Here is a 25,161-nt window from a genome sequence, read left to right as displayed (position 1 = left end):
TATATGATGGATTATAATTAGGTTTAATGTTTTGATAGGTTCTTATTTTCGTCAAGAATTTTAAATAGGTCCCCTTCTTTTTCGGCGTCTCAATTGGGTCCTTATTTTGTGAAAATTGCATCAATTAGACCCTTACCGTTAAATTGGACCTAACGACGTTAATGTATACTTGACGTGGCACGTTGGACTATATTTTTAATTGACGTGGCTAAAGGACGTGGATTTGGGTAATTTTAAGATTAAAAAATTGAGAAAAAAATTGGGATCCTTCTTTACAACATCATCATCTTCAGTAATTTCATCTTCAACAATTTAAAAGAACAACACAAGGATTTCAAGAGAGTAAGTAACACCTATGTTACAACACAATTTCAAAGAAAAGGAAATCAGCAAAGCATTGGATCAGCCTCCAAAACCATAGAGAGTCCTTCCCTGTCTCTTCAGCGCATACACCACGTCCATGGCCGTAACAATCTTCCTCGTAGCGTGCTCGGTATAGGTCACAGCGTCACGAATCACATTCTCTAGGAATATCTTCAGCACTCATCTGGTCTCTTCATAGATCAAACCGTTGATCCTCTTCTCACCACCTCTTCTCGCCAATCACCGAATCACCGGTTTCGTCATTACCTAAATGTTGTCCCGAAGAACTTTCTTGTGCCTCTTCGCACTTCCCTTGCCAATCCCTTTCCTCCCTTACCACGACCAGACATTTTCTCAACAGTTTTTGCGCTCAAAGAGATCTACTTTGAGGATTTAGGGTTTTCTGCTAGTCTGAATTGGAACTAGAACGGGACTCTAGAGAAGGATTTCAATCGAACTAGAAAATTTAGGGTTTTGTTTTGATTTAAGATTTCGAATGATTTGTCATTGGATGGAGAATTGATCGACGATTCATATTTGCGATTCGTGTACTACAAATCCTTGGGATCCTTGTCTTCTTCAACGCATCACCACTGCACACCTCCATCACCTTCGCCAAGCTCAAAGCTGCAAACCACAAAATCAGAAAGAGCTCATCCTAAACCCCAATCGTGATAAACCCTAGTTCGCGAAACGCCACCATCGACCTCACTGTCAGTCGCGAGCCTCCATGGTCACCATGCCGCAACAACAACCATGCCGCCACCCAAACACCATTGAAGCCTCCATGGAAACCCTACAAATAAAAAAAACCACAGAGCCATCAGAGAGCCATCTCTATGCCTTCAAATCGCAAAATGAGAGATGAACTGCGCGAGAATTTCTCTGCTTTGTGATTTATGTGTGTGTGACAAAGAGGGTGGCAGCGCGGAGGAGATGACGGCAATGCCATGGTGGTTGCCAATTTCTTTTGAAAAAAAAATAAATAAAAAAGACATGTGAGAATATAACGAATTCCACGTCATTTAAAAATCAAGATGACAATGCCATATCAACTTAACAATAACACCGTTAGGCCCAATTTAATGGTAGGGATGTGTTTGTTTTAATTTTTCAAAAATAAAGACCCAATTGAGACGCCGAAAGAAAGAGAAACCTATTTGAAATTTTAAACGAAAATAAGGACCAACCTTAAACCTTATAATTAATATAAATAATAAGTACAAAAAGTATTTTTTTTAATAGTATATTATCAATTGCATATTGCATTAGATACACTTCAATTTTCGTTGTAGTTTGAGAAATATTTAATTTTCTCTTAATCTACTTACTAAAAATTACAATTTTTCTCTTAACGTAGAGTTGAACTCGTAATCTTTTCGTTATTCGCTCCTAACTATCACAAAATCAATCCCATAACACTTGAAAGTAAGACATATCTTGATCCAGAAAAGTTGATACTTGAAATAATTTTTTCTTTTTCTGTTTATGAAACATAAGGGACATATACAAAAAGAAAAGAGAAAGTAACTGACATTATGATGAAGAATTTGTTTACATGATAGAACAATGATCTGGGTTTTCATCATCAAAGAGCCTCATAAGCTTCATCTCTGGGGACTTAGGGTCAGCATTGTTAGGGACATTTCTGACGAAACCAGAGGGTGCCTTGACGTCATATGCCCCTTGCACATAAGGAAATGCCGGTAAATTGTAGGGAACAAATGGCCAATTGTCTGCAGTCTTGCCTGTTCTCCTCACTGCTTCTAGAACCTCTTTTGCATCCACATAACCTGTCACACTTACCCTCTGTAGCTTTTGGTTCACATCAAAGGATTCCACTCCTGAAACAATTCTTTTTCTCATTACATAGGTATAATTTAATTAACACTTTATTTTTTATGAATGATAAATAGTAAAATGCTACATTTTAGTGACACTAGTTCTTTTCCAATGTTATAAGACGTTAATTTAGATTTTCTGTTGAACTTTTAGTAATGATTATATTGATATTGGTACATTGATTATTGTTGGTATACTGATTATCTGTTGAACCTTTAATAAAATGATACATGTATAATAAAATAGTTTTTAATATGTTTTAAAATAGTATCTATAAAACCCAACAAAGAATTAGCACCAAAAACGTAGTAGACAATTTGAACTTCCTAGTACACCCAATTTAATTCTACATGAAGTTTTTCTATAATACATAATCATTTCCATTATTACTGGAAATCAAGTTAATTTAACTTAGAGAGGTTTCTTCTTTTAGTTATGTTTTTTTGATCTAAAAAATTCAAACTCAAGAACAATAATATACAGATCAGTTTGGGGACATATAAAGCCACACACATGTTTCTTTATTTTTTATTTCTTTCTTTTTTTCTTCTTCTTTGGTTGGTGTCTATTATTTTAACTTTATAAATTAGAGAGTTGTGTTGTCCTTAGATTGGATGAAACTTCAATATCATAGATTTTCCTAAAGATGACTTTAGTTATTTGATCCTTCTATTATTACATCTTTGATTTTCAATTTGGCTATATTCCCATAAACTAAAACTCAGATAATGATCCATGGGAAGTTGCATAGAAGAAGATCAATATAGTGTTTGACTTTTGAATACATAAAAATGAGAGAAAAAAAATCATCTCAAGCAACTTCGTACCTACCACCTCTAATAATTAGTATATATATATAAGGTAAAATGCTTAATGACAAAGCAGGTTATAACTTGCATTAGTAGTGAATGTTATAACAAGGTAAGATATATTAATGTATTTGACTTTGACATATATATAGAGAGAGAGAATAGTTAAGCATCATGTACAAGATTTATAGTTTAATGAGTTGGAAGAAGAGAAATTTGTTTTTACCAAACTATTGATCTCAAAATATTTATTGCTTAATGCTTTTATTATTACCATATTCTTAAAATAATATGATTATTACCATATTTTAACTTTTGGGTATATCCAAGATCATTGTTTGTACTTTGGTACTTGTGGTACCTTTATTGTATATTTCTTTAGCTTGTGAAAAAAAGTTTGATTATTACCATATTCTTTAAGAGAAAAAAGAAACAATGAATCTAATGGTTCTGCTACCTTCGTGTAATTAATATGCAATTTAACCTAAACCCTAAACACACGATAGATAAGATATTTTGTCTCAAAAGATACTTGATTCAGTTAAATTTATAACTTGTTCAATTCATAAACAAAGTTTCTGAAATACAGCAGCAAAAGAAACATATCTGACAGTGGAAATGCTAATAGACAACAGAATAATAATAAAGAGATAATGAAGAGATGCTAACCTTTTAACTTCTCCACTGCATGTTTAACCTTTCTAACACAACCTTTACAGTCCATTTTCACCCTGATATTAACTGTCTATAAAAACCAAATTCTTCATAAGAGAGAAGAAATGAAACAGCAAGATATATGTGTATGTAAAATGAAACAAGTTAAAAACCTTTTTGGGAACACGTTTCTCCTTTGGTTTGCCACAAGCAGACAAAAATTCTCTAAGATTATGTCGAAACCCCATTTCTGTAAAGTAGCAAACTAAGCCAAGAAAAATGTTTGTTTCTTGGAAAGAGAGAACTTAGATATGAAACTTTTAATTGTTTATGTTCTTCAAGATGTGCTTGGTTATGATTTACTCAACCATTACACATATTTATATATATAACATTTGTTAGTAATTTATTGTTACTTGGGCATCAATGTATTGATATGAACTAGGATCTCACATCAGCAGCTTCTGAATTACTGGGAAACATCTTATTTTATGTATTATTGTAAAAGGGTTGACTTGACTTAATAGTTTTGGTACTTGGTCTTCAGAGATATTTTTCTTCAGTTTTAAAAAAAAAATAAAAAAATCAACTAACAACTTTGCATGTTTTTAAATTTAGTTAATTAAATTTTTTAAACAAAATAGATTACTGGATTTCTTTTTTAATATTTATTCAACACCAGCTCAAATTATTCGAACTAGAACTCAAAATCTTGAATACTTTCAGTGAGATAATTAAAATTCGACTTTTATCATATCTCTCTATATATAATTATTTGTATTGAACTCGTATATGTCTTGGATTCATTTGTTGGCCTTCAGAAGATTTTTAAGAACTGTGTATACATTGTATTTGGAGTGTAATATGTAAAAATTAAGGTTAAAGGTTTGCGTTAAGAAAATTGATTATCTGGTTGTTATTTTTTCAGAACTTGTTTTATTTAGAACTAGTATTTAAATAGAAACTTTTTCAAAGGTATACGAAATTGTGCAAATTCATTTCTTTTTCTAACTTTCTACATTTTATACATTGTTTATATAATTTATCTAAAAATATGCGTAAATTAAAATTGTAAAAATTATAACATATTGTTTATTCAAACTGTATAAAATAAAATAAATATTAAAATATTAAAGACACAACATTATTGTTATGTATACTATGAGCAGCAACCTTGATCTCGTTTTGGTGTAATATGAAAAGTTTAATTTAAACATTTTCATTCAAAAAAAAGAGTGTTTAACTTCAAATACTTTATTTTAAATAATTTTAAGAATAAATTAGGTAAATCTATGAAGGTTTACAAACTACATTCATAGATTACGTATCATATAATAAAGTATATACAGTTTTTAGTGAGAGAACTTTAACTATTGAATAATTTATTCATGTTATTTTTTATGAAAATATAGACTATGAAAAAATTCTTGTGGGAAATATATGATTTGTTGAACTCCTTAGAAAGTTCTCGATCATGAATCATATGGTTTATACAATCATTATTTATAATTCAATCTTTTATAGGTTTGTTGGTTGTAACACATGATGTTATAAGGAATAATTTATCTTTTTATTTATCTTATATAATCTTGATATCTTCTTGAGAATTTTGGGATTTGTTAACAAAAAAAAGAAGATTGACATTTTATTTCAATAAAGAGTTTGATGATGATGACTCATGGAATAATGTTGAAGATATAAATAATGCTTGGATTCAAGAGATACATTGAAAACTTAAGAATTTAGCTGTTGAAGTATTGTAATATGTGTTTTTATTTAAATTTGTAGACCAAGAGTCAATAGGCAAAACATAAGCAAAAGTGCATTTAGGAAAAGTTTTATTATTCATAAAAACCTATGGAATAATAGATTATCACGGCTGGTAATTGAATATCACAACAACAAAATAATTTTTGTAATAGTTTTTAGAATAATCGACTATCAATGATAATTAATTATCAATGACAGTTGTAAAAAGACTCTTTAGTTTTTTAACCTAATTTTCAAAATAAGAGTATATATATATATATATATATATATATATATATATATGGATAAATGTAACTTCAAAGATAACTTATCATTTAGAGATTTAGTGTTGTGCTGCAAAAGAATACACTGTGTTTGTGCAAAGAGGCTTTGAAAAACCTAATGTGGGTAGAGCAATAACTTTCAATGAGTGTGTGTTAAATGATTGAGAGTTGTTATTTTGGCTAGAAAAGTTGTTCATCCTTTGTGTGTAAAGGAGGTGTTGTTCACTCTTTGTGTGTCAAAGGAGGTGTGGTTTATCTCTTAGGTTTTCAAGAGAGATGTTTTCTAACATTTGATATGCTATTTATGATTGTAAGTTACGATTTTTTTTTAGTGACTAATTAATCCCTTTTTAGAGAAACTAACAATTAGGCATAGGGTCTTTTGACCGAAATTGTATAAAAGTATTCGTACAACTTTCTCTTTTCTTACACTCTTTATCTTTGTTGTTTTTATTTTAAAAGAATTGATTTTTTCTATAAAATCATTTTATAAAAAAGAGAAATTTTTAAAAGGCACAATTTTATTAATAAGCCATCATGCAAATTAGATATTCAAGACGTTTTGAAAGAAAATTTTAGATATGGAAAAGAAAGATGTCACAAATGTATAAAATTTTGTTATGTTTATTTGAGTTTCAAACACGTTTCATGATAGCATTTGAATTATTTATATTGTTTAACACATTTATACTTCAATGTTATCTAATAAACTTATTTGAAACATCAAATAAACCTAATAAAATTTAGTTAAAATAACTAAGTACACACAGTTCTAAAGATGGAAGACTAAATTGGTCCAAAATTTTAGAGAGACTAATTTCAATTTCAACTAAAAGTTATGGGACCAAAAACATATTTAATGCTTTCAAAAACCACAAAAATTTTCATCAATGGTTTCAAAACCCAATTATTTATCTTGGTGACCAATTTAGATCATTATGATAGCAACAAAAACAGAAGCATAATAACCCATACCTACCACAACAATAGTATAAGTAAATGCCACCATATACTTGAGGAAAAATATACCATATGAAAGAGTTGAGGGGAGATTTTTGGAAATAATCCAAGTGTAATGTATGCATCTTGTGTCCAGAGCATTTGTAAGCTTTCGTATGATCTTTGCATCTTGAGTCCAAAGTTTTAATATGATTTGTGTTTATCTTCCTTGCATTGTTGGCTAGCCTCTAATATTTGTATTAGATGGACTCTTCTTCATACCGCACCTAAGACTTACGTCCAATCATACATATTTGAGCAATATATACACACTGTAATTTTGATAGATAACCAAAACATTATTTTTTATTATCCTCCAAACCATCGGTGTGTTTGGAAAAATTCTCATATTTAAACAATGTCTAATCATGAGTAATATGTTTGTCTTAATATTAACAACAATCAATGATTGTTGTGTTTCGCACTTATGTGTTTGTATTTTTGCTCAAAATCGTTACACCCTTGAACTAACACATAATATTTATATTATTATTTTTATAATTAGGCATTATATTTCTGCCACTTAAGTATGAAATTAACAATAATGTAATATTATTAATCACATTTTCTTCATTCCCTTCTATGTTTTCACATTTTCCTTCAATTCATTTATTTATATGATTATATAAATTTCTATTACTTTCATTGAAGCATTTGACTTTAAGCTGAGCATGAAAGTATTTTAAAATATTATCATTGGAGAGATTCAACTATTAGTTCATGTCCATCTGTTTTTGATGTTAATATATGCTGCAACCAATTCCCCACTGGTATTGTTTTGTTATTGATAACACGTACAATAGATAATTAATATTAATTAGGTACCAATCTAATTGGAATTGTAATGAACATCATGAAGATTGTTATCTTCATTATTACAATAATAGGTGATGATGGAAAGAGTCTGCCCATACAGTAGATATCTTGGGGACAAATGCATTGCTCTTTCCTTCTCAATCCATGCATAAAGCTCAATTTTGTCTATCATCGTTTTTTACACGATATTGCCATATTAAATCTGTTTCAATAATAAAATCTAAGGCTTCTTCTACATAGTCTAAGAACAAGTTCACATAACATTGCAAAATTGATGTGGAAAGATAATTCTCAATCACAGTGAAGACTCAAACCTATGAAATAATGGTTAACCTTTTCCTAATGATGTAGCTGTTACAAAAATGTAGAGCTGATTAAAATGTGGCCTTTCGCCTCGTCCATGATTTTCAGTTGCCTTCCTACTATAATTTACAAGACGCATCAAGAATAAACTACAGACCTCCCATCCATCTTTCAAAAGCACCCCCGATACAAAATATAAACGGAGCAGGGAGAAAAACTAGGACGATTTCAATAGAGATCATACCCAAGCACAGAGATTCAAGGATCAAGCAACAGCATTTAACAAAGGCAAATGAACAAGGTAAGCTCTTTTAGATATGGAGGTTCTTCTACTACTAGCCTTGAGCAGTAGCACGAACTTCCTCAGGTTCACAATCCGTTGCTGAGATCAATGAAGCAGACTGAATCTTTCCAGCATGATCAAGTCGCATCAAAATAACTCCCCTGTCATAATAAATTCTCATATTAGCATGACCTCAGTACATATTAAATTCCAACCCTGATGTAAAAGAAAAATAAGGGCACTCTAGTGCTATAAAGATCCTGCTATGGGAGATATGTCAACAGAAGGATTCAATTTATCGACATTGCCATTAATTTCACAACTTAGCATCTAGAATAGGTCCAATGAATATAACACCTGTTTTGTAGAAATTACAAAAGACAGTCTAATAAGCTCCTTGCTACAACAGATACATTAATTTAAAACATTTGTCAAACGATCAACACAAGATATGTTAGACCAATAGAGAGGGAACAGGTTAAGGTGTACTATAGGAAGAATTTATATAAGTAGTGATTAGTGTGTGTCGGTGCCTAGGAGGTATGATGGTGTGTGGGTTGTAGGTGTGTTATCTGTAGGCACATTCTTAATGCCACTATAATTTAGTTATATCTCTAGTTAATGTAAAATCTTGAACACATTTTTTGCATTGAAAAATTGACATTTCAGAACATAGAACCAAATATTTGTAGACAGTCCAATATCAGGTTGCCCGATAAGCCTAACAAACCTTTAGAATAGAGGTATCATCAAAGAAAGTGAACTTTAATTCTATCTCAATCTTACAAAATTGACTTATAAAATAAGATTTATATTTACTTATATACTGTTTGATCATATCTTTAATCAATGTGTGATCTCTAACATTATTAAACATGTCCTCTAGTATGAAGCGCTGTTATGCTACCCAGGTACACTTGTCCAAACAACATGGTCAACGAGGTCATATTGAACTCTACGTGACAATCATGAGTTTTTGTCTCAAATAGAAAGGGAAGTTCTTGGTTAAAAGGATTTTTCTTGGTTAAAAGGAATTTATATAAGTTCTTGTATGAAACTAGGTTTTTATGAGCGAGTAAGAACTCTAGGAGAGTTGTTATGGGTAGAAAAAAACATGAGGATTATCATAGGGGTTTAGTTGTAACATTTATACTTCTTTGTCTTGTGTTATTGAGTTTGCTTATCTGTCAACATAATTGTAGGGTTAGCTAAATCCCTCGTTTCTTGGGTCATGATGAAATTCTGCAAGTTATGACGCCCATACACACGATGCAACACAGGAATACAACACGTAAATACGAACATTATTTTTTAAATTAAGATTACATTAATAAAAAATTGAATATTAATAAACATATGCAAATTTCTACCATAAACAAAGTTTTAAAGGCCAAGTAAATGGATAAGGAGAGGAGAAATAGCACGCACAAAGGAGACCATTCTTTTGAAGAGTCAGATATGTTGTTTGTTGTCGGTTGCCTCTGTCCAGCGTCATTCCCCGTGTGGGGTCTGTTTCTACATGCTTTCATGAATCAAGGAGACCATTTTTTTTAAAAGTCAGATCTTCCACCTTCATTGTTTGTCATCGGCATGTCGTAACTTCTGTCGTTCGCCATGAGGGGGAGTCTGGTTCTATATGGTCTAATCTTGTCCCTGTAGTCTATTGTTGCCTGCCACTATAGGCCTCATCCATTATCGATGGCAATCTAACCCCTGCAATCTATTGTTGTCCACCACTATAGGCCATCATCTGTTGTTGATGACAACCAAGTCTGTCTTATGTTGTCACTTTCGGCCATGGCAAGTCGTTGTCCATGATGGTAATCTCCTTTGTCAAAGTTATCTTAACTGATATTTCGTGGTTATCCATAGTTGTCCAATATTATTCTCCATAGTTTTTAGGATTTCACTCTCCTGTTCATCCATGACTTTTTTCATTACCGTCTCTTCTGACCTCTCTTATATCACTAGTGCACTTGACCCGTCCATATGTTTTTTCTCCAAAGACAAGGATGACTTTTGTTAGTTTATTTATAACTGTTAAAATAAAGACATCTATGTATCATCATTAAGTCTAAGGACGGTGTAGTTTGCTAGATCATTTATTAATCGTACCTAGTTTTGCACTTAGGTGTCTAGTGTAGTCCCTTAATATTCCATGTACTCTTGTATTTTCATTACAAATAGAAGATAGTAAGAAGAATCTCTCAATGTACTCTTGTATTTTCATTACCTCTATTTGCAGCTGTCCACTAGAGTTTGTAATCGTCCAACATTATCAACCATTGTTCTCTATTGTTTCGTCGTCGTCCCTTGTCACAGTTTCATCCGACAACCACCAGATCTGGTTCGTCTCTCCATGATGTTGCGGTTTCCCATCACCTCTTTTTGGAAGTGTTCTTTCATTCTCCGAAAGTCCCTCAATTACTTCCGAAGAGCTAAATGGGAAAATTTATCTATCTTAGTCTACTATCGCTGAAAAGTGAATCCTTGGCCAAGAACATTATGACCACCTTGAGCAAGATGGAAGCCAAGTACCTGTTGAAAAAGTTGAATAATGGAACCAAATGTGTGCCCTATTGTCGCAATTCGTGAAACCACGACTTCTGATATCTCTTAGAGCGTTCAAAACATGTCACTCTTTTTGGAAGAAAGCTCAACATCTATGCTAACTATATTCAACATGTCTATGATACGGTAAACAAGCTTGTATGTCTCAAAATGGCAGACCATGATATGGTTTCCTTTATTACTGAGGAGCCCAAGGAGCTGTGAAAGAGCTAAGAATGTTCTTGGAAGTCAAATCTTCAAAGGACATCAAGAAGAAGCTCTACAAATATTATATGGTGATGATCCTTTGTACTTTACATCCAGACTTTAATCATATCAAAGATTAATTCTGACCAGTCTTTAAGTCACTTCCATGGAAACCTTAACCACACACCTTCTTCGTGTCCCGATGCATAAGTCTCAGGAAGCCCATGAACCAGTGGAACTGTCTATCATGGTTGCCACAGGAGGAAGAGGAGGATGTGGCACTAAAGGAGGAGGACGTGGAGGTCGAGGGTGTTTGCAGTGCACATACTGTAAAACATGGGTCACACCCAAGAAAACTACTACTCCTTGCATGGTTTTCCTTCAAACACAATCAATATCTCTAAGGTTGAAACTACCACAGCTAAGTTAAGATCAAAAACAAAAAAATATATTTCTAGAGGGCTTAAGAGATTCCTCGTCACTTCCTACCACGGCTTGTTAGGTTGGCCCATTGCTCTCAGAAAAGGTACTTGTTCCACTCAAAACCCTCATCCCATTTATAATTTTCATAGCTATCACACATTCTCACCCTCCTATTATTCTCTTTTATCCTCAGTGTCTTTGGCGGTTATACCCAAAAATGTGAAAGAAGCACTTGATCTTCCAGGATGGCAAGGCATGATTGCACAAATGCATGCTCTTGACCATAGTAATACTTGGGAGTTCGTGCCCCTTCTCCTGGGCAAAAAGGTCGTTGGTTTCTGATGGGGATGTATGCAATTAAAGTCAACTCTGATGATGAAATTGATCGGCTCAAAGTCCTGTTAGTTATAAAAGGGTATACTCAAGTTTATGGCCTTGATTATTGTGACATTTTCTCTCCTATGGCCAAGATGACTACCATTCGTCTTTGCAATGACAACAATTTGTCACTGGCCACTTCATCAATTAGATATCAAAAATGTCTTCGTCCACGAAGATCTTGAGGAAGAAGTTTATCTGAAGCAACCTACCTCCTGGGTTTATTGCTCAAGGAGAGTCTGGTATGGTTTCCAAATTGCATCGATCTCTATACGACCTCAAGTTATCACCATGTGCTTGGTTTGAAAAATTCAGCTCCATTGTTCAAAACTTTGAGCTAAAACATAGTGAAAGAGATCATTCGGTCTTTTAATATCATACATCTCTCGGGAAATGTGTTTACTTAATAATATATGTTGATAATATAGTCATTATAGGAAATGATACTACTGAAATATCTCAACTGAAGGAGTACTTGTGTAGACATTTTCAAACCAAGGATCTTGGAAGCCTTAAATACTTCTTAGGCATTGAAGTAACTCAGTCAAAAGATGGAGTTGTAATCTCCCAAAGGAAGTAGCCTCTTGATATTTTACAAGAAACAGACAGAAGGTCAGTTATTCTCCAATCTAGAGAGATATAGGAGGCTGGTTGGAAAACTGATTTATCTCACTATTACAAGGCTAAATCTATCTTCTGCAGTTTGAGTGGTTAGTCAGTTCATGTAGGCTCCATGTGTTGGCCATTGGTATGCTATCATTCGCATTCTAAGGAACGTCAAAAAGACTTCTGGGCAAGGGTTGTTATATGAAGATAAATGAAGAATTCAGGTCTATGGATACTATGATGCAAAATGGACATATTTTCCTATTAACAAACGATCTACTACTGAATATTGTGTTTTCCTTGGAGGAAACATTATTTCATGGAAAAGTAAGAAACATAGTGAGAGTGATCTCTTAAGCCCTCTAGAAATATGTTTTTCTGTTTTAATCTGAAGTATAGCCGAGATGGCTCTTCAACAATGGTCATTTTATCCACTAGATGTCAACAATGTATTCCCAACGACAATTTGTAAGAATAGATTTATATGGAGCAACCTTCCAAATTTGTTGCTAAACGGGAATCTTCTGGATTGGTATTTCTTCTTCTATGTTATCTTCACAAATCATTAACAATTTGGTGTCACTCGAGTGCAAAACCATATATTTTCACTAAGTTTTTATTGATTATGTAGATGATATAGTTGGCTCATTCCCATTGTTTTTTCATCTCTCAACAAAAATATCTACTAGATTATTGGTTGAAACTGGTAAATTAGGATGCAAAATAGTAGACAACTATTGAACAAAATCACTAACATAGTGAATCAATTGAAGATGTGGTTGTGGATAGGCAACCTTATCATTGGCTGGTAAGGGAATTGATCCACTTGTCTCATACTAGGCCCAACATTGCCTATGTTGTAGGGATGTAAGTCAGTTCATGCATAATCTAAAGGAGATTCATCTCAAAGTTGTTTATCGCATTCTACAGAACTTGAGGAACTCATGAAAAAGGAGTTCTCTACTTACAAACAATGATGAGATGATCTTAAAAGCCTACCCAGACACTGACTATGCAGGTTCTATAGAAGATAAAAGATTCTGATGCAAGAAAATTTAGTCACTTGCTAAAGCAAGAAAAAAAAATTGTGACTAAGTCAAGTGCACTGGCAGAATTTATAGCCATGGCTTTAGGGATTTGTGAAATATGGAACTTTCAACACACCCCATTACTGCAAAGATATATATATATATATATATATATATATATATATATATATATATATATCTTGAGCGTGGGACTAAGCATTAATTGGTCGTTCAATAACGGCCAGATAACAGGTTGAACAATAGAACTAACAAATGGACTTTAAACTTAACACCACCCTACAAAATTGATTTGTAAGGTGAGGTTTACACGTATTTATATACTATAAATTGATCTTATCTCTAGTCGATGTGGGACTTCCAAGACTATGAGACTATATTGTGACAACAAGTAAGCAATAAATATTGCTCTTATTCCAACTTAAGATTAAAAATAGAGAAATATATTTTGGAGGGCTTGAGAGATCCCTCTCAATCTTTTATTTATAACGAAAAATTGATACAAGAGTACATGGAAGACTAAGGAACTACACTAGACATCTAGGTGCAGAACTAGATACAACTAATCAATTGTTTAGCACACTACACCTTAGACTTAATGACAATACATAGATGTAATTATTCTAACAATATCCATAGAAGATTAAACTTAGGTTCTTATACTATGCACTAAAACAAAATCATGGAATGAATAAATAAGTAGCAACTATGCATACAGGACGCAATTCAGTTTTACCTTGCAAATCGAGACTGTACTGAAATATCGCGAACCTTAATTCTGTTGACTGTACCACTCTGGCTTACAAGAACCACTTGTTCATCACTTTCACCATCCTCTGTTAGAGATAATGATGATATATTACAACTCATAATAACTAAAAATTTAATATCCGTAGAAAAATTAATACTGGTAACTATAAGACCAGTAACTGAAGTTACTTAACTAATCATAGCATTTAGACAATACCTGCTTGTGAGAATCCTACCACAAAAACAGCAGCAAGGCGATCCTCTGCGGAAAACTGAATACACAGGATGGAATGCCAACATTTAAATAAAAGAAGAACATCTATTATTGCCAAAAGAAGGAATTTTCTAATATAAAAAATACCTTGTATCCAACCAAACCAACACGATTCAAAGATGATACCCTGAAACTGCTCAAAGGGACACGCTTTCCATGACCATTCTCAGACACGAACAACAACCACGGGCCTTTCTGGCCCTTTCCACTGGGAATTTAGTAAATGAATATAATAAGGACATATCTCATAAACTGCTCACATAATGCCTTCAAAAGGAAAATACTCATCACAATGTCAAAAGACTTCTCGTCCATTAATCTGGAGTCATGTTCTAGAGCTAAAGAAAGAATAAACGTATATACAATACTTTTAATTATAGCTTATAGCTTCCCAATTTAGATAAAAATATCTTAATAAAGGACAAAAAATAAAGAAATAGATCTCAAATTGCTCAATAAAGAAATACAAGAGGCCTAATCAAGCCGACGAAATTTCTCAACAATTTAAAAATGCTTAAATCTACTAGGAACTCAAATTGGAGGGCATTAGTCATTAACATTAAAAATATAATATGGTCATAGAGGAGACATGGGTATCATAGGGTGCCTAAGAGCATCTCCAACCAAGTTCATGGTTTTGACTTTCATGGTTTTAACTTTCATGAAACCTTTTCTCCAGTGGTTAAGCCCGTCAATATTTGCATTATTCGCATTAAGTCCCTAACAAGTCCTTAGTTTGTAAGCTGAATAAGGCTCTGATAACATCTTAGAGAACTCGAACAAGAGAATGGAGAGAGTATGAATAATAGAAATTGTTTCTTACTTTCTAAACAGTTTGAAGTATGAACAAGATAGGTATTTCTACTAACAGAAACTTACAGCTGTACATATAAAGAAAAGAAAATAATCTCACTTCTGGACAAACAATCTGACTTAAGACAAGTCAACTACGTCAACTATAGTATGCTAACAAGCTGCTTTTACCGTGTCAGAAAAAAAAGTCCTACATCAAGTAGCATGGGATGCATGGTGGTGTACATGAGTTTGGTTCTCACTTAATAGCTAGCTTTTGAGGGTGGTTCAGCAAGTGTTTGGACGCTTCTCATTATTACTGATACAAATTTCAGAAAAGACAGGATGCAGTCATAAAACACATGACAAAGCTTAATCTATTATTTTATTCGTTCAATGCTAAATGTTTTCATCAAGGAAACATGTAGTTATAAGCTGGTAAGAACATGATTCATATAGAATTACACAATCCTATGAGATTGTTCTCATTCAGATTAAATCTAACACCAGACATGAAAGAAAAATAAATTGAGACTTAATACTGACAGCTATCAAAACAACAGATTCAGTATTCAGGATTATATCACTACTACCTGTTATCAGGATATTTTGATAAAGTTTCCAAGTTGTTCCACATGGCCGCTGGTATAATGTCCACACTGGCCATACTATCCCCGTTTTTGAGTCTCATTGCAAGTGAACCCCGTGTATTTCTACTTAGTGTGCGGATCTGCAAGGTAGTAAAAGTCGAGAACATGGTTGGGATCATGAAGTGCTCTCAAGATCATAATTAATTTCTTAGACAGTCTCTGTCCTGCTCAAGCTAGTGGAAAGCAAGATACCTCTTGATATCACTAGTTATAACATATATTGAACACACACAGAAGCAGAGGAGAAAAGCAAGACAACAAAATATTATGGTGCTGAATTTGAAAATTTACTTCTCACACATTGTATCACACTTCATTACTATTTATACTATAGTCAAAATCAATTAGCTAACAACCAGTAAGTAAATTATAAAAAACATTAATCGCATGAGGTTCAGGATTAACCCGTCAAAAAATTCTAAACAAAAGTAGAAAGATATCACTTCAAAGCAGTAAAGTTCAATGCTTTTATTTTTTTAATTAATTTATTTCCATATTTAGTTGAGTTGTAAGTCACTTGTATTTCTATGTTTACAGAATTTGAACATTAACTACAGAAATAGAAATAGAAACTGTCAGCAACTTGCCTTACTGCATTGGCACAGCATGACCATTCCACCGTGTGAAGCCATGGCCACAAAGTCATCATTTGTGCAAAGACGGACCCATTTCAGCTCATCACCGGGAACCTTTAAATTTAAACAGTATGCATCAATAACACTCAGGAAAAGATGTTAACAGAGAAACTTAACAATGTAGTAATGTAAACAGAGGAAATTCAAACAAGGGAACAAACCAACTGAATAGCAATGATTCCGGTAGACCTGATGGATGAAAACAAATTCAAGGATACCCTCTTGATATAGCCTTGCATTGTTAGCATCAGCAAAAACTGATCCTCCACAAACTCACTCACAGGAATAATGGATGTTATTCTTTCACCATCAGATAAAGATAAAATCTGGATCACACAAAACAAACAGAAGATAATTTGTTATTTTGCAATTTCTTTTAAAATTTAAAATCCATAGGTACTGGTGAATTCTATATATAAAAATATAAAATATTTTTAATAGATACCAAACCCAAATTATAAAATGATTAGAGTATTTTTCACGTGACTAGAAGGTAGTGAAACTAGTCTCTTACAATATAATTTTCAGAGATCTCACATCAGCTAGAAATGTATCCAAATTAGAATATTACTAAGATTACTTTGTGGATTTGAGTTAAGCTTAAATTCTATTTTCTTAAAATGTTTCCAGTGTCATTCATACTCTGTCCTAGTAAAATTTATTAGGTCTATGTTATCAGGTTCTTCTTCCCTAGCTCCACACTTGAGATATCTAGTCCTTGACATGATGAGGTGCATTGGAAATCTCAAATCAAATATAGAAATGTAGCCAAAGCATAATATATATATATATATATATATATATAAGGTGCAAACCTCTCATTACTAAGTCAATTTTATAATGTTGAGTTTCATTTAACTTTTACTTTCTTAGTAATAACCTATAATGGGACAAATCCTTCACTAGATCATGCAGTTTTTCAAGCTTCTGGCACGAGCTTCCACCAGCACAAACTTCCATCTTTTATCCAAATGCCGATTTCTTTTTCCATTCCACTGTCTCTATTACAGTAGTAATGAACAGAGGCAGTTCTGCATCTTTCGATAGTTGGTTAACTTTGCTTTTATTACATCTTAGTTTGCTGTTAAATTACTGACACAGGTATTAGTAACTCTTGTCACAACCTAGACACTAGAAATTCCAATTTGTACTCCCTGATCATTGAGAAAATAAGAATTAACTTTTCCCTTTTTATACCGTCCTATTGCATTTTCTCTGAATTCTAAGTCGTCACCCATACCTAAGAAAAAGTTATCTCTAGATGAAAAATAAATTGTAATTAGTAATTCATTGGAATACTTTCTTTTAATGTTCGAATACATTTTTCAAGACTATATGTGAAAACTGTTAGAGATACGATTTTATGCTAGAGATATGACTTTAATACATTGTCATGATATGATTTAATAGGGAAATATCTTGCCAAATATTTTCTATTATTAGATATTGATTTTTGTTCCTTATTATTGTATTTCTTCTCCATTATAAATAAGAATATTCATGGTGTACCCAACAGAGTTCTTCTCTATTATTGTATTTCACCTCTCGACACAGTACCAGAGTGGTACTACCTGTCTCTATGTCACCAATCCTTTCAACAATTATATTAAGTGATTAAGTGAAGACAGCTCATTCATATAATCTCTATTCCCATTTATCTAGCAAGTATAAGAATGAGTAGAGAAAGAGAAAGGACAGATAGATATACATGAACAAGAGGAGTGCCAGCAGCAGTTCGGCTACATTCAGGAATTTTGTATGCACGAGCTGAGTATACTGTTCCCTTATCACTGAAAATTTTCACAAGCCATGTCATATTCAAATTAACTATATCAGCTGCAATATCCTCTAGAAAAAGGTGAACACCAAATTAAAACTAACTACACGTTCTATACACATCATGATGAGAAATAATGTCTATGCATTTTTTTTAATTAATGCTAACAAATATCAAAACATGCTTTGACACTCTCTCCAAGTCCAATACTAATGTTGAAGAAATTCCATGCTGAAAGCCCCACTAATACAGAATGGATCAAGTGCATTTTGATGGATCAAAATTGGATTTCACCCATTAATGAAGATTTCAAAAGTGTACTGTGACAGCAAACCTCATTGCAGATGGTTTAACAATGAAATGAAACATGTATTCCAGCAATATGTCAAGGATTAGAGTTTCCGTACATGGTTGACTGAGTTCTAGGCGTACAAATCTATTGAAACTAAACAATTAGAGGAGATTTATTCAACAGTCTTTTTCATATTCCTACCATTAAACACGCCACACTAAATTTCGAAGCATGGAAAAATATGTCATTCAAGCCTGTTCAGGCCCTGCTAAAAAGTGGACCAACTGGCTGGTCTGTGAGCCTATCAAATTTGAATTTTTTTAATATTTTAATGTTTTAAAAGATATTTTCACAGCAAACTTAATTATGTGATTACTTTATAAGTCTTACTTGGCTAATTAATGCCTCCAATTGGAAGAATTGAGTGAATTGCAGCTTTAACATATTAAATTACTATATTCTAATCATTAATTTAAACATAATTTGTAAGTATTTGTTACGTAAATTACAATTTTATTGCATATTTGGATTTTTTAAATAGGCAGACACTACTTCATTCAAGATTATAAAAAATAACCTGAAATATAGGACATGATCATGTGCACGACAAACAATAAAATCAGACATTGAATCATTCACTCGTAGTTTTCCTACAGATTTTCCAACTGTTCCACGATTTTGTAGGTTAAAAGTGCTTGGCTTCATCCGTTTCAGATAACCTTTTTCACTAAGTGCCTGAAAGTAAAAGAAAATAAAATTAAAAGAGTCCAAACAATACCTATTAATTGAAGAAAAGTGACATACCAATAACATATCTTCATTTGGAATAACATCAATGTCCTCAAGTTGACCATTATCAGTGTCCTCCAACATAGAACGTCTTGGATTGGCAAACTTATTCTTGAGTTCAATTGCTTCTTCTTCTATAAGCTAAAAATATGAGATTGAGGTCACACAGGTCAGCCCCAAAAATGAAAAATATTAGTATCAAAAAATCTCTAATAATGCACAAAAAACCTATCTATGCATATAAACTTTAAGAATTTGACATTTTAGTTTGATGGAAGACTAATGGGTTAAAATATTCAATCTTACAAAAAATTGCAAGAGATTTTCTAGTCATTCCTATCTCAATCATTGCTTCTTAATCTTCTCTTAGTATTAGTGGTCGATTTCTTACTCCACATCACAGTAGATTACACCCAGACGCTTTAGAGACATTGATGTGTGTTCAAGATTGGTTGTGGAACGACACAGAAGGTAATTAAATGAACACTTCAAATAACATATTTATATTCATTCAAATGAATGGTTGGGTATGACAAATGAATTTATTTTCCTTTTTCAAGTTCTTCAAAATTGAAAGTGGATAACATGAAGCTTAATACAATACTAGAAGAGATAATTAATGATGATGGTAGTAGTTTTCTTTTTAATATTTTAATGTAATTTTATTAATAATGTCACTATGTCATTTGTTGGTATATTGGACAGCAAACATAGATCTTAGAGTGTCATTTTTAGAAGAATTATTTTTTAAATTACTTGTATTTGGATATATGTTTTAGGTACTATTAATTTCAATTTATGTTTTAAGTTTTATTTACTTGTCATAAACTTCTACTCAGATGTATGTTTTAAATATTATTTGGTGTTTTTTCTGCAATTTATTTTGAATCTCATTTAAAACTTCATAAAATAATTTTTATAAAAATATTCACGCGTAGAAAACAGGTATCGGCGGGTTGAAAAAATCCGTGGATTTTTTTATGCAAGCATCCAACGTGTAGCGGGATGAGTAGTGGGTACGGTTTTCTTTTGTGGGTCGGGTAGCAGGTAGACACTATCTGTACCCGACCCAATCCGTTGTCATCCTTAACCACAGTGAAAGGATGTTCCAAGTGCACATCTAGAATCACTACACCTCTACCGAAAGGATTGAGTGTGTAATTGATTGAAGGTCAAAGTACACTTCACGATTCTCGAGCATAGTGAGGAAGACAAGTTTCATGTCCACAAAGAAGAGCTTCAATTTCAGCGATGGATGAACAATGTTTCTTGCCTACAATAACTGAAGAACGTTCACACAATCCTCATTGCGAACTGGCATTTCTAAACCAGCAAGTTCATCAACATCAACTTTAATTTTAAGAAGATACTCTTCCATGGTTTTAGACTTCATTTCTACAACACGCATTCCAAAGTGCAATTGCTGTGCATAAGATTTGGTTTGTAGACCAAAATATTCATGAATTATGTCCCAAACTTCATAAGAGTGAGTTGCACCAAGCACAGAACAGACTTTGAGTGAGTTGATTGAACCAAACAAGTAAAGTATGATCTTGAACTTCTCAAGCTTTGCATTCAAGATCGACAATATCAAGTGTTCTATAATGTGCAGTGAGATATTTAGAAGGAATAATCGGATTTACCACAAAACGTTGCAATTGTGAGACTTGAATATTGGTTCCACGTACTGCTGCCACTGAAGATAAATGGTATCATATAACTTTTCAGCAAGGTTGGAAAATTCAACAAACTAGAATTGGAAGTCATAACTGCAGCAGTACGATGAAGGAAACTAGAAGAGGAAGGGCGAACAATCAAAGAAGAAGTATATAGTGTGAAACGAAAACACATAACGAGAGAACCGAACATGAACACAACTACTACACTAAACACGAGGACTGCACCACCGAACGCAAAGATAGGAGCGAAAACAAAGCTCAAAAACAATTGCGAAAGAAGTGTGACTGAACGCACCCACTGCAACAAACCAAACACGATGCATGAAAGCAAAAGCGAAAAAATGTCACTGAACGCATTGATTGCACCAAACCGCTGACAGAAAAAGAATGATTACGATACGAAACGACAAAGGGTGGTTGAAGAAGAAGGTGCCTATTGAAATCACAAAGGAAGGACAAAGCGGCGAACCAATGGTTGAAGAAGCATCGAACAAGATGAAGCCGAACAAGATGAAGCGGAAGCAAGTTCAATGAAAACAACCTCACAATACCAACTTACAAGATGTAGAGTTACAATATGGTCAATTATTGACTATAGTTGACCATTTACCATAGTATAGTTAACCCCTAACTATTAGATACAAATCAACTATTAACGGTGTACACTAACAGCAAGTGAAACAGATTTAAACTGAAACTATACCTCCAATATATTTTTCCTGCTGGATAACAGTTCCTCTAACTTTGAAATTTGTTCCATCAAAGATTTACTTTCAGCAAAAAAGTTTCCACTCTGCACCATACAAAGCTTATAATACTACATATGCTGTCATCAAATATGTATTTAATTATTTATAGAAATATTGTTAAGGAAACATAAGAGTTATTCAAGTGTAGTTATAGGACTCAGTATAAGAACCTCACGAAGGGTCAATCTTCTTAGACTTATGTCCAAAACAGCTTCAGCTTGTTTCTCAGAGAGACCAAATGCTGCAAAGGGATATTCCTTACTCACGTTAAATGGTTGAAGATACCAAATTTCAAGCAATGATTACATGGATTTCATTTTAATAACAATGTTCAGAAGATAGGGATTCAAAATGAAAAGTTTCCAACTGGGTATCAAACTATGGGAAATCAGAAGCATCCTCTTCTTCATATAATGCCAGGAAATATAATCACAAAAAATCAAAAAATTAAATTTAAAAAAGAGTTTACCATTGCGCAAACCAACAGTTGCAGCTGAGTTACTCGACGCTTCACGAATTATGCGAATCACCTCATCCAGATTATCAAACCCAATAAGAATACCCTGAATTCGTGCAAACATAAGATTAGATCCAAAAAAGAAACTAAATTACACTAATTAGTCTCATCATTTCATTCAATCCTAGAGCATACAATTTTCCAAAATCCAATTTGTTTCCATAGCATCTCTTGTAACAAAGGGGTTTATTTCGGCTAAAATATACAGCAAAAACCACTGAATTGCATACTCTATTTATAAAGAATCTAAATACACTTAATATATACACTCTAGACACGACAAAAAACACAATTTCATTCGGTGAGAGAAATTACAAAAGTCACCTTTACAAAGGTGCTCCTAATATAGGAGTATAACAACAATTCGGAAGCTGACTACAATAGATATAGCTATCAATAACTGAACAAGTTACATAATTCCTAAGTTAGTTACAGAATTCCTAAATTAGTTAGAGTCCCAAAAAGAAAATACCAGTGGACGAGAAATGTGATTGTCTATGCCTCAAGCACACTATTTTTCTTTGTTTCTTTTATTCAAATTTTAAGAACAATTTGATGTTTCTATAAACAAGGGATATGGCACTATTAGTGTTAGTTAATAGAAATAGAAGCAGGTAAGGGCCTTGCACCTATAACAAATTAAAAACAACTGAACAAGATATATTCTCTCCTTCTGTGTAACTAACTTTACCACTTTTTTTTTGCAATCTCCTAATTAAAATTAGACTTTAAGTTTCAGTACACAAGTGTACATTTAAATATCCTTCGGTAAAAAACAATAGTTGGGTTCACATTTCATAACAGTTGCTTTGCACATGTGCAAACAATGGAATAATAAACCCAGTGAAAAAAAATTAACAATCAAGGATATAAACTGCCCCGTCGAGATAACGAATCTATGTCTTTAGACTAGTACAAAAAGTTGATATGAGATTTGGATCCCCTTAGAACAATAAACCCTAATGACATTTCCATCACCCCACAACTCCTAATCAATAGAGTGGAGAGTGGACAATAATTGCTTCTACCTCTATAAATAAACTTCTACATTATCACTAAAGGATATAAATACAACGAATGTTTCTGGCCTAAGTATCATTTCAGATCTAGCTAGAACAGTTTGATTTCGAAACAAGATTCGAGCAAAACAATCAAATATGTTCCGTCTTAATGATTAAATGCCCGAGCTAGGTAATGCTAGCTTGTAACCTAAATAGGGGCATTAAATATTGTATATCGGATATGGGGCGACCACTACCCCTCAGCTCTTTGCTTGTCATAGCAAGCTGGAGCCTGCCGGGCTGTGGACTGTATATGAGATATAGGTCAATAAGATACAGGATATGTACCGGTCATAGACAGTTTAATAAGCATCGGTTGATGGGCTATGGATCCCTGGTTCAACTAGGACGATAGCAGTTGGTTGTCTTGCCATTACCCACATTCATCAGTTTACACCACTCCCTATGTCGGCACCGCAAATCACAGGAGACAGTTATTATAATGGTTAATGGGCTGCATAACAGCCTAAGTGGTGAAAAATTAACGGAGGTCGACACCTACAAATATAAGGGTATTCTGAGATAAGAGAGGGAGCTTTTCTTAGAGAGAGAAGACATCAAAATTAAAGAGAGAGATTAGTCTTGAGCGTTTCTATCAGCTCCAATAGCTTAAGCAGGAACATAACCATATAGCATAGATGGCAAGTACTTTAACAATGTTGAGTATGCAATGAAACACTTTCATGAAAATCAAGCTTAGACACTTCCACTTTGTCGTGATAAAGTAGACCTGTTATTAACTACAGTAACCACTATCAGCATAACTAATATAAGAAACAAAACATGCTTCATCAGGGGGATTAAATACAATTTTTTCTTGAACTAGTTTCCACAGCTATTGCATTGACAGTAACTAAACCACAAATAATTTATAATACAACCTCTACCATTGGGACATGTATGAATGTACATTCAATGCAAATGTTAAAAGAGGCATATACAGACATATCTTGTTGTATCTGTAACGTACCTCAACAATATGTCTTCTCCCTCGTGCTTGTGATAACTTAAACAATGCACGTCTCTCAACAACAGAGCATCTGAATTCTAAGAATGCCTGAAAGGTAGAGTAAAGCTAATTTATATCCCTAATATCTATAATAAAATATCATTTTACAAGATCACAACAATAATTAAATTTAAACATTATAAAAACGAGAAAATTGATAGTTTTTAAATAATAAATAATCTACACCTATTTTGTAATTTTCATTACATATGTTTTTTTATTTAGTTATAAATTATTTCAAAATAATTTCAAAAATTGAAAAAATAAAAAATATAAACGCTAGTTCAAATTAGTTTTGGGCAGTTATGTGCAAGTTTCACCTATTCATACCAGTTCTCAAATCCTCCAGGTTTTGTTAGTTAACAGATCAGTCATCACACATTTCCCAATATGACAAGTTAGACTGGGCAGTCCAGTCCGGCTAGAATAACTATGCTAAACCTTTCAAACATATTTTACTCCACACATCTTCTTAGATCCTATTGGTGTAGAAAATCAAGACTAGAGTTTTATATAGACAGAAATTGACAAAAAGACATGAATTATGAATATACTAATTTTTAAAATTGAAATTGTATTCAATTAAAAAGATACTACAGGTTCAAAATGCAAAATAAAGTCATTAGAGCTTAGTAGAGGCAGCCCTTGCTTTGATAGAAGAACTTATGTTGTTGCAAGGGATCCAGTTCGGAGTAAGACCAGAATTTGGTTTCACCCACAAATCACGCTGTGATTCTTGTTAGAATCACATTTCATGCAGTTCCGAGAGAAATAAAACATTGATATTATATTCAATTAAAAAAATATTATGGGTTCAAAAAGGGACATTAATAATAATAAAAGGAAAAGGATGAAATTCAATTTAAAAACTTCAT

The 25,161-nt window shown here is 32.9% G+C and overlaps 2 protein-coding genes and 1 pseudogene across 2 annotated transcripts in view; all 3 read right to left on the bottom strand.

Moving 5' to 3' along the window:
• Window positions 1–300: 300 nt before the first annotated feature.
• Window positions 301–834, bottom strand: LOC108335412 (histone H4-like; annotated as a pseudogene).
• Window positions 835–1,787: 953 nt separating this feature from the next.
• On the bottom strand, window positions 1,788–4,009 carry LOC108335577 (heavy metal-associated isoprenylated plant protein 20). The gene is made up of 3 exons (XM_017571611.2): window positions 3,842–4,009; window positions 3,684–3,759; window positions 1,788–2,207 (listed from the first exon to the last, which is right to left on the bottom strand). The coding sequence occupies exons 1-3, from the start codon at window positions 3,914–3,916 to the stop codon at window positions 1,918–1,920; spliced, it is 441 nt and encodes a 146-aa protein (XP_017427100.1). The 5' UTR covers window positions 3,917–4,009; the 3' UTR covers window positions 1,788–1,917.
• Window positions 4,010–7,758: 3,749 nt separating this feature from the next.
• Window positions 7,759–25,161, bottom strand: part of LOC108335759 (DNA gyrase subunit A, chloroplastic/mitochondrial) — a 34,888-nt gene continuing 17,485 nt past the window's right edge. The window contains exons 14-27 of the mRNA XM_017571896.2: window positions 24,248–24,334; window positions 22,169–22,262; window positions 21,870–21,940; window positions 21,654–21,743; window positions 19,287–19,412; window positions 19,060–19,217; window positions 18,122–18,203; window positions 16,575–16,739; window positions 16,366–16,467; window positions 15,722–15,858; window positions 14,424–14,544; window positions 14,280–14,334; window positions 14,049–14,148; window positions 7,759–8,263 (exon numbers count right to left, since the gene is read on the bottom strand). Coding sequence (XP_017427385.1) covers window positions 8,155–8,263; window positions 14,049–14,148; window positions 14,280–14,334; window positions 14,424–14,544; window positions 15,722–15,858; window positions 16,366–16,467; window positions 16,575–16,739; window positions 18,122–18,203; window positions 19,060–19,217; window positions 19,287–19,412; window positions 21,654–21,743; window positions 21,870–21,940; window positions 22,169–22,262; window positions 24,248–24,334 — 1,497 coding nt within the window. The 3' untranslated portion in view covers window positions 7,759–8,154. The remainder of the gene's footprint in view (window positions 8,264–14,048; window positions 14,149–14,279; window positions 14,335–14,423; window positions 14,545–15,721; window positions 15,859–16,365; window positions 16,468–16,574; window positions 16,740–18,121; window positions 18,204–19,059; window positions 19,218–19,286; window positions 19,413–21,653; window positions 21,744–21,869; window positions 21,941–22,168; window positions 22,263–24,247; window positions 24,335–25,161) is intronic.

The sequence above is a fragment of the Vigna angularis genome, chromosome 10, assembly GCF_016808095.1.
Source record: "Vigna angularis cultivar LongXiaoDou No.4 chromosome 10, ASM1680809v1, whole genome shotgun sequence".
Taxonomy (NCBI): Eukaryota; Viridiplantae; Streptophyta; class Magnoliopsida; order Fabales; family Fabaceae; genus Vigna; species Vigna angularis.
Note: the sequence above shows the minus strand (reverse complement) of the source record. Positions and strands in the feature narration are given on the sequence as shown.